This window comes from Phoca vitulina, unplaced genomic scaffold, assembly GCF_004348235.1.
Source record: "Phoca vitulina isolate PV1807 unplaced genomic scaffold, GSC_HSeal_1.0 scaffold1, whole genome shotgun sequence".
In the NCBI taxonomy this organism is placed as follows: Eukaryota; Metazoa; Chordata; class Mammalia; order Carnivora; family Phocidae; genus Phoca; species Phoca vitulina.
Window position 1 is genome coordinate 65,797,157 of NW_022589704.1, and position 13,576 is coordinate 65,810,732.

Here is a 13,576-nt window from a genome sequence, read left to right on the forward strand (position 1 = left end):
TAAATAAAATCTTTTTTAAAAATGTTAACATTTGTTAATTTGATATAGAGCTTATTTTATACTTCTCTTTAGCTTTTTTCATATTTTTAAATGTTTCATAATTTAAAAGAACTTCTTTAATAAGTATTTGGTAAGTACGGTATTATATTACCACTCTTACTGTCCTTGAAACGTTTCTCTATGTATTCTCTTTGTGATTGAATATTCCCTGGGCCAGTTTCTTCATCTGTAATATAAGAAGGGTGTATAGGTGATCATTGAAGATTCTTCCTACCTCAGATATTCTAAGTGCCTTCCCTTTCCCATCCCCCTTACACTTCCCTCCTCCCTGCTTTTAAGATTCACTACCTGAATCCATCATCAATCCATCTCCTTTTCCACTCTTTAAGTCTGCTTTTCTGAAAAGTCATTAGGAAACATTTAACCAAAGCATGCTCAGTATTCAACTTTGCTAAAACTCTAGAAAAGTTTTTTGTTTGGTTGGTTGTTTTCCATTTAAAATAAAAGTCCTATATTTTCATCTAGCATCTCTGACACAGACGTTGCGTAGGGAATGGGAGGAGGTGGTAATAGAAACCATGCTCCATGGGAGCAGCGGTGCTACGGCGTTCTTACTTGGGCATCAGACTCCAGCCAAAGAGCAGCTAACTTTGGAATGGACTAAAATGAAGGCATCGTAACTCTTTTTACAATCTGGGCAGGGCAGTGTAGGGCGGAACACACTGTGCTTTCCAACTGGAGGTGGGGTGAAAAAGGAGGGTACAGGGAGAGAGGGCTGCCCAGATCAGAAACATCCTGTAGCATCCTGCGGTAGAAGGAGGGTGCATTGGCTGGGCAAGCTCCCGTAGGAAAGAGCTCCGGGCTGCGGCAGCCAAGTGAGCTCTGGGCTGCAACCCGCGCCCCGGGGCGGGGGGGAGGGGGGGCTGAGGAGGTGGGGCCAGGGGCAACCGCGGGACCGCTCGCTCCCCTCTCCCGCCGCGCGCAGACTCCAGCTGTAGGAGGTCGCCGAGGAGGCTGGGCAGGCTTGAGTGGGCTATCGAGGCGCTCGAGCCCTCCACGTACTGAGGACTCTGTAGCAGCCATGGGCTACCAGGCACAGGGGCCCGTCATCCCGCCGCAGGTAAAGCTGGGACGTGGGGCAGCTTCTGCAAGCCAGGTCCTTTCCAGTTTCATTCACCCTGCAATAGAGAGCAGCTAACTTCACCTGGGGTCTTGGTTTAGCACCGCGGAAAGTTCTCCAGGAGAAAAAGTTTTGCCTCCATCTGACTTTCTTTTTTTTCTTGGCAGGCACTTTTCAATATAACCCCTTTAATCTCACAAAATCGCATCATTGGCTCCCTAACAGATCCTGTATTCTGGGATTCCATGCAGCAGTCCTTGAACTTGGCGCAGCTGTAATTGGGACATTTTAGAATGGAGTTTGTTTACAATGCTCTGTTGAATTACCTGTTATTGTTACTCTTTATTGTATTATACTAATCATTATTTTCTTACAGTTACTGACATTAGTAATTATTACTACTAATGTCGTGTTGGTGTCCTGCGTTGCATATTTGTCTAACACTTTTCTAACTTTTTGACCTAGTGAATACTTAATTGCCATTTTCTATATTAAAACAGAGCAATCTAGATGACAGAGAAACCCTCGTTTCTGAACATAAGCACAAAGGGAAAACTTATCGTCAGTTCACAGCAGTTTTTAATGTTGTCAACTCCATTATAGGATCTGGTATAATAGGTAAGTGTTGTTTTGTTTTGTTTTAAATTTTAAGTGAAAAGACAAAATTTAAAACTCTTACCATGTTGCTTGTATTGATTATTTTTAAGGAAAAAATCTTAAATAATAGAATTGGTAAATTTTTCCATAAAAACCATCCTTTTTTCCCAATGTAACTATGTGCATCACAACAGTGTCTTTTATGCTGAAGATGGGGTCGTGATTCAGACTTTTTCTTCATTTGAGAGCATCCCCCATATGTGGTAGTCTAAGGTGGAACTGCATATGGGATATGCTGAATTTATTTTTGTAGGCTATATGGTCAATTGATAATGCTGCCTAATATACTTTTTCCCCCTTCCTGAAGGGTCCACCATTATTTAAACCACCTTTCTATGACCTTCTAGAGTGTAAATCTCCAGATATTTGGTAATATGGAAGGTACATGAGTTTAATGTGAAAACAACAATCTTGTGAAAAATTAAATCATACAGTATTTCCTTACCTATCTATCCAGTTTTAATTTTAAAGTACAAACTTATTATGATATATTAATTTTAAGTATCATTCAATCAATAAGTAGATATTGGTTGAATGAAAATGCATAGATTTTTTTAACAAAGGAGCCAAATAATCAGAATTGAAAGAAATGAGCAGCTCGTATTTTCCCAGTTTGAACCAAGGGGAAAATTCTGACAAAATAAAGTGTGTTGCATTATAGTAATTAAGGCAATGACTTTTTCAGTGCTGATTATTCTTTTTTTTTTAAAGATTTTATTTATTTGAGAGAGAGAGAGAGAGCACAAGCAGGGGGAGCAGCAGAGGGAGTGGGAGAAGAAGGCTCCCTGCTGAGCAGGGAACCTGATGCAGGGCTCCATCCCAGGCCCCCTGGATCATGATCTGAGCCACCCAGGCACCCCTAATTATTCTTTTTTTTTATTTGAAAACATCCAATTTAAGAAAAAGCAAGGACAAAACAAAATCCTGCAATATGCATTGAGAATACTTTTTCCTGTAAAGTTTTGACATTTTAGTTACAGTCATCATTGAATATTTATCTGAATTGAGTTACTTTTTTCACCTTTTACAAGCTGATGTGTTTCTTGATGTTACTTGTTTCCATATATAGACAGTTCTTTTTAATGGCACATAAAATAGAGGTACGTGAGGCAAAGTAATCAAGTAGGGGCAAAGATTTGTTTGAAACTCTACCTCCATGAACTAGGGAGATGTGGACAGCTCTACTTGGCAGAATTCCAGAGTTAATTCCTGAAGTGAACACTTGAAGCTGATTCATGTCAGCAACATTAAAAAATAGCTCTTAATTATGTTCAGCAGATATTTTAAGGGAAAATTTTCCAGAGAATAAAAATTCTGGCTGGATATATTTTAAATATGTTTTATCTTAAGTATTTTATTGCCCATAATCTAAAATTGACCATTTCCAAAAAAATTCATAAGAAATACTTTTATATACCGCTTCAGCTTTATAAAAAACACTTTTGGTGTGCCCAGGTGGCTCAGTCGGTTAAGCATCTGCTTTTGGCTGAGATCATGGTCCCAGGGTCCTCGGATCGAGCCCAAGGTAGGGCACCCTGCTCAGTGGGGAGTCTGCTTCTCCCTCTTCCTCTGATCTTCCCCCTGCTCCTGTTCTTGCTCTCTCTCTCTCAAATGAATAAATAAATTTTTTAAAAAATACATAAATAGTAAAAAAATTAAAAATTAATAAATAATAAAAAATATTTTGCCTTCTCATTTTTCTATCCTGGTTACCCACTGGATTCTGGAGTCAGTCTTTTTTCATATCCCATAATCCTTTTGTGCTCTTATTACCCTCTCTGCTTTCCCAGCTAGTGTGTAAGGAAAGCTTTAGGTCATTATTTTCCATATATTCAAGGTCATATTCCCTCCTCACCCTGAAGTGAACTGGCATCTGTTTTTCATTTGGTGCTTTCTTATTCTTATTCCATCATCTCATAAACTTGCTCTCTTGACGTGTCCTTAGCTTGCATTCTATTCTGAAATAGTATTAATATGCTAACATTTAATTTGAGTAGTAATATGCACTGTTTACAACCATGTCCTATAAGTATGTCAACTTACTTAGCCTGTTATATATAGGAATTGGGGGAAGCTTCTATATCTCTATATGTTTTATTAATATGATGGGTGGGGCATTTTATATTTTTCCAGGATTGCCTTATTCAATGAAGCAAGCTGGCTTTCCTCTGGGAATATTGCTTTTATTTGGGGTTTCATATGTTACAGGTAAAATACTATGTAATTGTTTTTTCCTACAACTTAAATTGTGCAATGATGATTACACACACACACACACACACATAATAATTGAAATTCCTAATTAAGAAGTGCAACAAATAATCCTAAAGAATTCAGACATTTATGTCTGAGAAGATTTACTTTTCCTGCTAATCCCCTGAACAGATTAGAAAAGCATTATATATTACCAAGTCTAAATCCTTTTCATGTGCCTCTTTCACTTTATGCAGAGAGTGGTAGATGGGAGTCATTTTAAAGGCTGATTAATGCTGAGACTGCTTTGAAAGGGTAGACATCAGGCCTTCCCTTCCCACAAAAAACCTTAAGCAGGTGTACACAAATAAACAACTTTTTCTAGCTATTTTTGTGCAAGTAGAACTAAAAGGCCTGCTGCTCAACCAGCAGGGTTCACCACCCACTCCCCACCTCTCCTGTGCCTGCCCAGGCTCCCTGCCTGCCACTATCTTTAAGTGCAGCAATAAGGTGCTTCTATATCACTTCCCTTCTGCTTCCCCCTTTTCATGTAACAAGTTCGTTCACACTCACGTTTTGCCATTCTTCCATCTGAGTACAGGCTTTACAACTTATAATCACCTCCTCTTCCTGCGGTTCTCCTCCCTGCCCTGTCACCCCACCAGCTCACCTCATGACAATCACAGGGTCCTTCCTCTACCTTGGGATCAATGTGAAAAAGGCAGTGATCACAGATACCCCCTGCAGTGGGTGTTTTTATGGTGGCCACTATATGTGGTCACTTAGATGCCCTTTTACCGGGGAATGTAAAACACCTCAGCCTTGTTTTTTCAGTATTGACCTGGCTCTCAATGGCACCACCTTTCTGTGAGCTTATGATCCCCAGCCACCGTTTCCCCACAGCCTTCAGCCAAAGACTGACTGACAAGGAACACAAAAGCTGTGCGTGCTTGTGCGCACACACACCTGCGCCCCTGGCCCGGAGAGACCAATGCTTGTTGCAGGTGCAGCTAGTCTCCACCGGAGACCACCTCCGTGCTGAACTGTTTCCCCTGCCCTACCCTATCACTCCCATTCTCTTGAAGAGCGCTCCCTCAAAGACCCTTGTCCAAAAATCTCTGACCCATCTCTGCTTCCGGAGACCCTGACCGAGATGCCATGCCCTCAAAAAATCTCAGGTTTTGAAGACCAGCCTGTAACTCTGCCATTTTTTTCCCTCAGGCTGAGGAAGAGAGAGTAAAGCATGCCATAGATACCAAAGTCAGAGCTGCAGAAGCACTGGACTGCCTTCCTCCCTCCTTTGGTCTCACCGCCTGTTCTCCCCAAACCTAAGCTGCTTTGAGCTTCTACAGCTCTTACTTTGTAGCTTAAGACCCATAACATAGTAAGGTGGGACCCGTAACATTATGCTTATTCAGAGTTGGTGGTGTTTAAAAACTGCACTCCATTCATGAGAACATTCATCACACTAAAAAATCCCATTCAAGGATTACCCTTGTAGTTTTTAATTTCCTGCTTCCCAGTCAGCCCTAACAATTAATTTCCGCCCAGGCATAATAACCATGGCTTATTTAAGTACATTGTAAACATTTATACACACTCTAAGCTAGTAGATAGAAAAAAATTAAAAAATACATATCACCTAAGAATTAAATACTTGAGGTGAATTAAGTCACATTATACACAAATAAATCATAATGTAAATAACTTTCTCAACTAATGTTATGCATAAACTTACAGCAAAGAGTGTAAGCAGCCCTTTGCAAAGTCGTATACTACAAATTTATTAATCAGTAGAAATTAGTTACTCTTGTTCAGTTGCAAGATCAAAATCTTTAATTTTGATGACTAAAGGATGACCACACAGAAGCAAAAAAATTTATAGACTATGATTCATTTTATTTCTTAATTAGGCTTTTAAGAGGAAAATCTACAAGTAGGGTATAATACTGAGTTTTTCTTTAAATTGACACTGTAATTACACAATGGTTTTTCTCTATATGCTTTTGTGTTTTTAAGGCCTCTAATGAGATATGTCCAGCTCAGCAGGTAGTTTTTCTAAGTTCTGTTTCCATGTTTGTGAAATGTTGGGGAATAAGAAAAAATTACTGATTTAAAAGAAAATTTTTATGTTGAATGACATGGACTCATTCATGGATTTATCTAAAATTTTCATGCAATATATTTAAAGTGAGATCAAAATGTTGTATTGATTGATATTTCAGATTCCTAAAGCTCTTAAGATATATATTTATAGCTTGTACTTTACAAGTAGAGAAACACATTTATTACTGACTAAATTCTTAGCAAATTGTTAACTTTAAGCAACGTATTTTGAACTTTTATAAAAGTCAGCATTCTCATCCCAAACATACAGTTCTTCACCAAAACTTCACAACGTCTGTGAAACTGGTTACCTCCTCTCTGTGACTGAGGTCCTCATTCTTTCTCTTCGTTGGTCAGTAAGTTGCTGTTGAGTTTTCCTGCCGTTAGCATCTGACCATTTCCTGATGAGTCTTCCATATCGCTGCAGAATTACCTTCATAAAACCTCAGTCTGGTCTCTCTCATGTCCCCAGTCAAGGCATTCCATTACTGTATAATGACAATAGAAAAAAATTATTGCATTCAAATTCCTTCATAGCTCAGCCACAATCTGAACTTTTAGTATCATCTCCAATTAATCTAACCTCTCTTTCACATAGTGACCAACATTACCATGTGTAGAAGTTATGTTTTAGCCATTCTGGACTATTCCAGTCCCTGGAGAATGTGCTTTCTTGCTGCCTTCCCATGGATAGTCTCCCTACTTGACATTTTTTTCTTCTCTACCTGGTGAAATCCTGTATCCAAGACCTACTCCTCTGTGAAGTTTTCCCGGTTTAAACAAAGGCAATATAATTAATTGCTGTGTTCTCTGTACTTGCAGAGTATTTTAAACTATGCTCATTAGGCCATTTATCACATTAAATTTTAATCAGATATGTAGACATCTAGCAATCCTGCTATATTGACTTATTCAACAAATATTTAGTGACTTTGCTGCCATTATATCAGTGAAGAACATTATTCCTGCCTGTTGAAGCTCACAATGTAGTGTCAGGCAGACAAAAACAGAATTATAATACTTTATGAAAAATACCATATTAAAAATATGGGCAAGATGATAGGGATATTGGCATTTAACCCAGTCTCAAAGGAGCAGGCATATTTTGGGGACAAAAAGACACCTCTACTGACTGTTTATGAGTGAGCAAAGAAAATGGAAGGGTACTCTAAGCAGATGGAAATGTGGAGCTGCAAAAGGGAACTTTGTGAGTGATTCCATCTGCTTAAGCATAGGGTTGATGTTTGTAAGTGGAAAGGGAGGAAGTTAGAGGTTTGCAGAGGCATTTATGAAGGCTCCCATGTAATGATAATCATTACCACTTCCTGAGGACTGGCTTGATGCTGAGCGTAATGCAGCCACTGTACTTAATCCTTCTGACTCTATGAAATAGGTATTCGTGTTCCATTTTGTGGAGAAAGAAATTGAGACTTTAAGAGGTTAAAATGACTTGCCCAAGCTTAGCAGTTACTGACAACAGAGTTGAGACTTTGATTAAGTGCATGGATTTTGGAGCCAGACTACCAGGATCTGAGCCCTGACTCTTCCTTTCTAGCTCTGCGAAGTTCAGCGATTTGCTTAACCTTCCGAGCCTCGCTTTTCTCATCTATTAAAGAGGGAGTGGAGGGTAATAATTGCACCTACTTAGAGTTGTTGAGAAGCTTAAACAAGTCAATATGCATAAAGCACTTAGGAAAAAGCTCGGCATACAAAAAGTGTTGTGAAAGTATTTGCTAGTATTTTTGCGGTTCTTCTCATTGTTATTATTATCAGACTCCAGATACAGTACTTTTTCCACCACCAGATGCAGCCTATAAGAAACAGCCAAAAGTAGCACAAGCTCTCATTCATTGTGCCAGGCATTGTGGTAGACACATAAACATTAATCCTCACAGACTCATCAAGGTTTGGTGTATTGTCTTACATTACAGATGAGACTCAAGAAAGTCAAGTCTTTCACCCAGGATCACATAATAAATCATTTTTCCTGCCTCATGAAAAGGATTTTTTTTTTTTTTATCCAAAAGTATTAGAGGATTCCCCTGGAGGATTTTAAGCAGAAGACAAGATCAGATTTATGCTGTGGTCAGATCCATCTGGTACAGGAGGGATGTCAAGAAAATCTTGGTAGGGTGGGAATGTTAAAAGTGTTTTGAAGAGGGGCCAGATTTGTAGATGTGAGAACTATTAGGAGTTTTTGCAGTAATCCAGGTGAGAAATGATAAAACACTAAAATAAAGTAGATTAGAGATTAGAAGTGAGGGGACACCATCGAATAATTTATGATGCAATAGTTAATGGATTTGGTGACCAAAAGAATGTAGCAGGTGATGGGTAATGAGAAGTCTAGGGTGATGCTCAAATTTCTGCTGGTACTGTTCACAGTTTGGAGAAATATAGATGGAGAAGCAGCTTCTAGAACAAATATATAAATCAGAATTTGGACATTTAAAATCAAGATGTCTATGAGATCTCCAAGATAAAATGTTTATTAGAGAGTTAGATATAGAAATTTGGAGTTTTGGAGGAGTCTAGGTTGAAGATACAATTTTAAAAGGGTTAATAACATCTGTGTGAAAATTAAAGCTGTAGGGATGAATAAGCCCACAGTAGGACATTTTGAAGAGTGAGAAAAAAGTCCAAGAATCCAGGTTTTAAACAGAGTAAAAGAAATTGGTGAAAAACTGTATATGATTGGTCAAAAAGGTAGGAGGAAATCCAAAAGAAAGTGATGTCACAAAGGCCAAGGGAAGGTGATTGAGGAAGAGAATAGTGAACAGAAAAAAAAAAAAAAACAACTGCTATGAAATAGCAAATTAGATTAAGATTTAGGAGGTGTCGTTTGGATTTATCAAATTGGAGCTCACTGGTGAATTTGTTGAAAGAAGATTCAATGATGTGGGAGGGAATCAAGGTGGAAAGCACATTGCAATGATTTCTATTTTCTTCTTTGTATTTTAATGCATTTCCAAATTATTTAAAGGATAAAAAAAAAATCAACTGTGATGGAAGCATGAGCGAGAGAAGAGAAAAAACAAGAATCACGTAACTGTGTACCCAGTACAACTTAAGTGTCCTTCATTAAGTGCTCAAAAAACATTGAGTTAAATGAAAAAAAAAGGAGAGATTAACTTTTAATTACATAATTTCTGTATATTTGCATCTTCAATTCCAACTCTAAAATGAGAGCTTAAGTCTTAAAAATGTAAATTTAAAAAAATTCTTGGAGTTCTCTCTTAACCGTAACTATAAAATAAAGTTACTAATTGTACGTTGTTATAAAACAAATGATCTAATTCTCCTCAATCTATTTTTTTTCTGAATGCTTACATCATTTTTCATTCTCGGTTTTCACACATTGAACATCTATGAAATATTTGATTACCTACATTCTGCTGCTTGGACCGTTGAGCCACATCCTGTTAATAGTCGTTACACTAGTTAGGTTAGGAAAGTAAAACCTGATGCTTTGACTCTAGTCTGCATACCCTCTTCTGCCCAGTTCATTGCACAGATATGTTAAGTGTATTTGCATCTCAGTTGAAAAATATATAACTGGAAACAGTACTGTTTCATGAAAGGTAATGTTTTATGAACAGAAAGTAAGCCTTGCCAAGCCAGTTGACTATAGCATTAAATTAAACTCGTTAAAGTTTCTCTTTCTTTAAGTCAAAATACAAAAAGTTTTTGTATTAAATGTAATCTGACATTTGTTTAATGGCTGTTTTTGCCACAGACTTTTCCCTTGTTTTATTGATAAAAGGAGGGGCCCTTTCTGGAACAGACACGTACCAGTCTTTGGTCAATAAAACCTTCGGCTTTCCAGGATATCTCCTCCTCTCTGTTCTTCAGTTTTTTTATCCTTTTATAGGTAAGTTGAATGTGAAAATGAAAAGTGTAACTCTTTCATAAACATACAACTATTTCTGAAGAAGGTAGTTTTAATAGGAGATTAAAAGTGAATAGGTAAAATAATAGATTTCTTCCGCGGCTGAAATATGTTTTTTTGAAAACCTAAGGGTTTGTGGAAGCCATGTACAAGGCCAACATGTAATTTAAAATCTGTACCCTAATGGTGAACATGTCCCCTAGCACTTCTTAGGTAAATTGTTAACATTCACCAATGACCAAATTGACATCATTTTTTAAATCAGTAATACAGAATCTATTGGTCAAACCATTAGCTCCTTTTTCAAATAAGGGGATATTTGGGAGCCTTCACAATTTTCTATTATTGTTCCTCACTTTGAACAATGCATGTATGCCTGAAAACATATGTGGAAATTGAACTTTTGTAGCAAAACAAATCACATTTTAAATGACTAAGGAAACTCACTATTATTTAAAGTTGTTCTGGAAAGAATCAATTCGTGAAGTGAAAATGTTCTTGTAATATAAATTGATATTCTCCCATATATTTGTTGTCTAGTTATTTTTTGAAATTATACATATTTGTAGTCACAATATATATTTGAAAGAATTAGGATTATGCCAATATTTTGGAATAACTGATTACTTTCAAAATAGTTAATGGGTATTAAGGAGGGCACTTGTGATGGGCACCAGGTATTGTATGTAAGTGATGAATCACTAAATTCTACACCTGAAACTAATATTACACTGTATGTTAACTAACTGGAATTTAAATAAAAACTTGGGGGAAAAATAAAGTGTATTTAGCAAAAAAAAAAAAAATCAAAATATTCAAGATGAAATATGTGATGGCTTCTTGGTAACTGTATTGTTTTAATTATGTTTTTAGCTATGATAAGTTACAACATAATAACTGGAGACACTTTGAGCAAAGTTTTCCAAAGAATCCCAGGAGGTGAGTCAATGTATATATTTTATGTATTATTCATAGTTAATGCCGTTCATAATAATTTACAAGCAAAATATTTGCAAGTGGAAGAGTTGGATGACTTCAAGTATCTGGCAATATCCATGATCCATTCTGATCCTAAAGCATTAATCTACTTTTATATATAGTTTAGTTCTTACTTAGCTGTTTAAAGGATATCATTACTATTCATATACTTAAAATACTTTGTATTTTAAATATCTAATGCTACATATCACCAACTCTATGTAGTTAACATTTTTCATGTCTTCTTTTTACAATGCCATTTCTAAAATAAGCAAGCTGACTTTTTTCTCCATTATTTGTATTAAGATATAATTTAATATAGTAAAATTAGCCCTTTTTAATGTTTAGTTCTGTAACATATAGTTTGACAAATGCATATATCGTCATATATCCACAACTACAATCAAAATACAGAACAATTCCATCACCCACCCTCCAAAATTTTCCTTATCTCCCTGTGTAGTCAAACCCTCCCTAATCTAGCTCCTGGCAACCACTGATCTGATTTCTCTCCCTAGTTTTGCTTTTCCCAGAATGACAAATAAATGGCATCATATAGCATGGAGCCTTTCAAGTCTGGCATCCTTCCTTTAGTATGGTGCATTTGAGATTCATCCAAGTTTTTGGTTGTATCAGTAGTTTGCTCTTTTTTTTTTTTTTTTTTTTTTTTAGCTGCTGAGGAGTATTCCACCATATGAATGTACAACAGTTTATCTATCCCCCAGTGGAGGGACATTTGGGCTGTTCCGTTTGGCATGATTCTGAAAAACCGTTACGAACATTTCAGTCAGACCTTTTCAACATGTGCCACAACCCTGTGCCCTATTCAGCCTTTTCCCATATCATGGCAATTTGAATAATTCAGACATCATGAGTCTTTTTGTTTTGAAGAGCTTCTCACCCAAGCCACACAATCCTCATTTCATAGTGACCTACTCGATAGTTGTTATCTTCGTTGAAAGTGATGCAAAAACACCTTTCCTCTTAGTGCTGAATCACTCCTTCTAGAGACATACAAACCAAAATAAAACAAAACCTAAAACTAGAAATTGCACCTACTCCTTTCACAGAGTTTAGTGGAAAAGGAAATCAGGGAGACTTGACCATCAAATCACAGACCCACTGCTTGCTTGCTCGCTATGTGATCTTGAGAAGGTTAATGCCCTCTCTGAGTTTTAGTTTCTTCATCTTTAAATTGTGGGGTATAACCTGCTTCACAGAATTATTGTGGGAAAGAGCAGAGGTAATACAGACAGTGCTTGGCATATCGTAGACTCTCCCAACACTGTTAGCTCTTAGCAGCCGCTTCTGTTCTAGCCCCCAACTACAAACCATGTTTTCATAAACAGAGATCATGTGAGTGGATAGAATACTCAGGAAAAATGCAAAGAATATAATGTCATATATAAAATACAACCTAATCATGTAAATTTTCTATTTTCATAAACAACTAAGAAAAAAACAAGAAAAAATATATTCACATGTAAACTGTGATTATCTTTTAATTGCAGGAGTCATGAGATTTTTTCTGTTTCCTTTGTTGTTTTGGTTTTTCAAAGGAGCATATATTAATTTAGAAAAATCTTTTTATAACTTTATTTTCGTTTAAAATGCTTATTAAGGTGTATTTTTTTGTTAGAAGATCAGGATAAATAATGGATCTCATCATTAGATCCTTACTTAAAAATGTCCCTTATGGTAATAGAGATCCTTTGTTAGTAGGCTCCTCTCTGCTATTCATAGCATTTTATTTCAGTGTTTTTCTAGGACTTAGAATTTTCCCAGTGAAGGAAATCTATATTTTCTACCAAAAACATTGGTAAAGCAAATGATTTGAAAGGGTAAACAGAAACAAATATACAAATAATTTAATTCAAATTATGCTCACCAGAAATATGTAAATAGTTGAGTTCAAGTTTTCGGGAACTTGAACTTCCTGTTTTAGTGTTTTGATTCGCAACTTTATGGTGATTGCTTAGTTAGATCTGAGTTAAGCAAATATTCATGAGATTATTTTATTACAGTGTATACATATGCATGTCACATTTATACCACTTTGAAATTGTATCTGGGAGCTTCCCTGTGAGTTTATTAACCATACAAGAAAATTAGTCTCACTTACTTTTCCCGGTAATAGCTTTCTTTTTCTTTTATCTTTTTTTTTTTTTTTTTTTTAACCACACTCACTCGCTTATTCTACAGACTTTAGACTTTGCAGAAATTAATGAACAAAGACTTGGTACCACTGGGGACATTTCAAAAACATAATGATATGATCTCTGAAGGAATTCAATACGAGCTAAAAAATGTAAGCAGTGGTATCTTCCTTGGAATAGATATATAGCTCCCAAAGTTAACACTGTGATTAGCACAGCCTTAAAAATATATAAATCCTGGGAAGTATGTCTTATTTTATGTTTACAGCTTTTGCTTGTATTTGATGATAGGACACATGCACACACAAACCCCCCCCCCCCAACACACACACAATTATGTACTCATTGTGATAGCAAAGACTCTGCAGCAAACGCCAGTTTCAGCACTCCTTCCCGATGGCTTCCCTATATTGCTTCTGTCTCCTTTTCTTCAGGGAAACCACTTCTTTCTCAACAAAAGTATAGAAATAGAATATT

At 36.6% G+C, this 13,576-nt stretch overlaps 1 protein-coding gene across 2 annotated transcripts in view; it reads left to right on the top strand.

Annotated features, from left to right (window-relative positions):
* Window positions 1–1,081: 1,081 nt before the first annotated feature.
* The window catches only part of SLC38A11 (solute carrier family 38 member 11), a 51,990-nt gene continuing 39,495 nt past the window's right edge, over window positions 1,082–13,576 (top strand). The window contains exons 1-5 of one of the 2 annotated variants that reach the window (XM_032422745.1): window positions 1,082–1,120; window positions 1,621–1,738; window positions 3,911–3,985; window positions 9,813–9,947; window positions 10,839–10,904. In XM_032422745.1, coding sequence (XP_032278636.1) covers window positions 1,082–1,120; window positions 1,621–1,738; window positions 3,911–3,985; window positions 9,813–9,947; window positions 10,839–10,904 — 433 coding nt within the window. Of the gene's footprint in view, window positions 1,121–1,620; window positions 1,739–3,910; window positions 3,986–9,812; window positions 9,948–10,838; window positions 10,905–13,576 lie in introns of those variants that run through there. The other variant, XM_032422815.1, reaches the window with a different exon arrangement.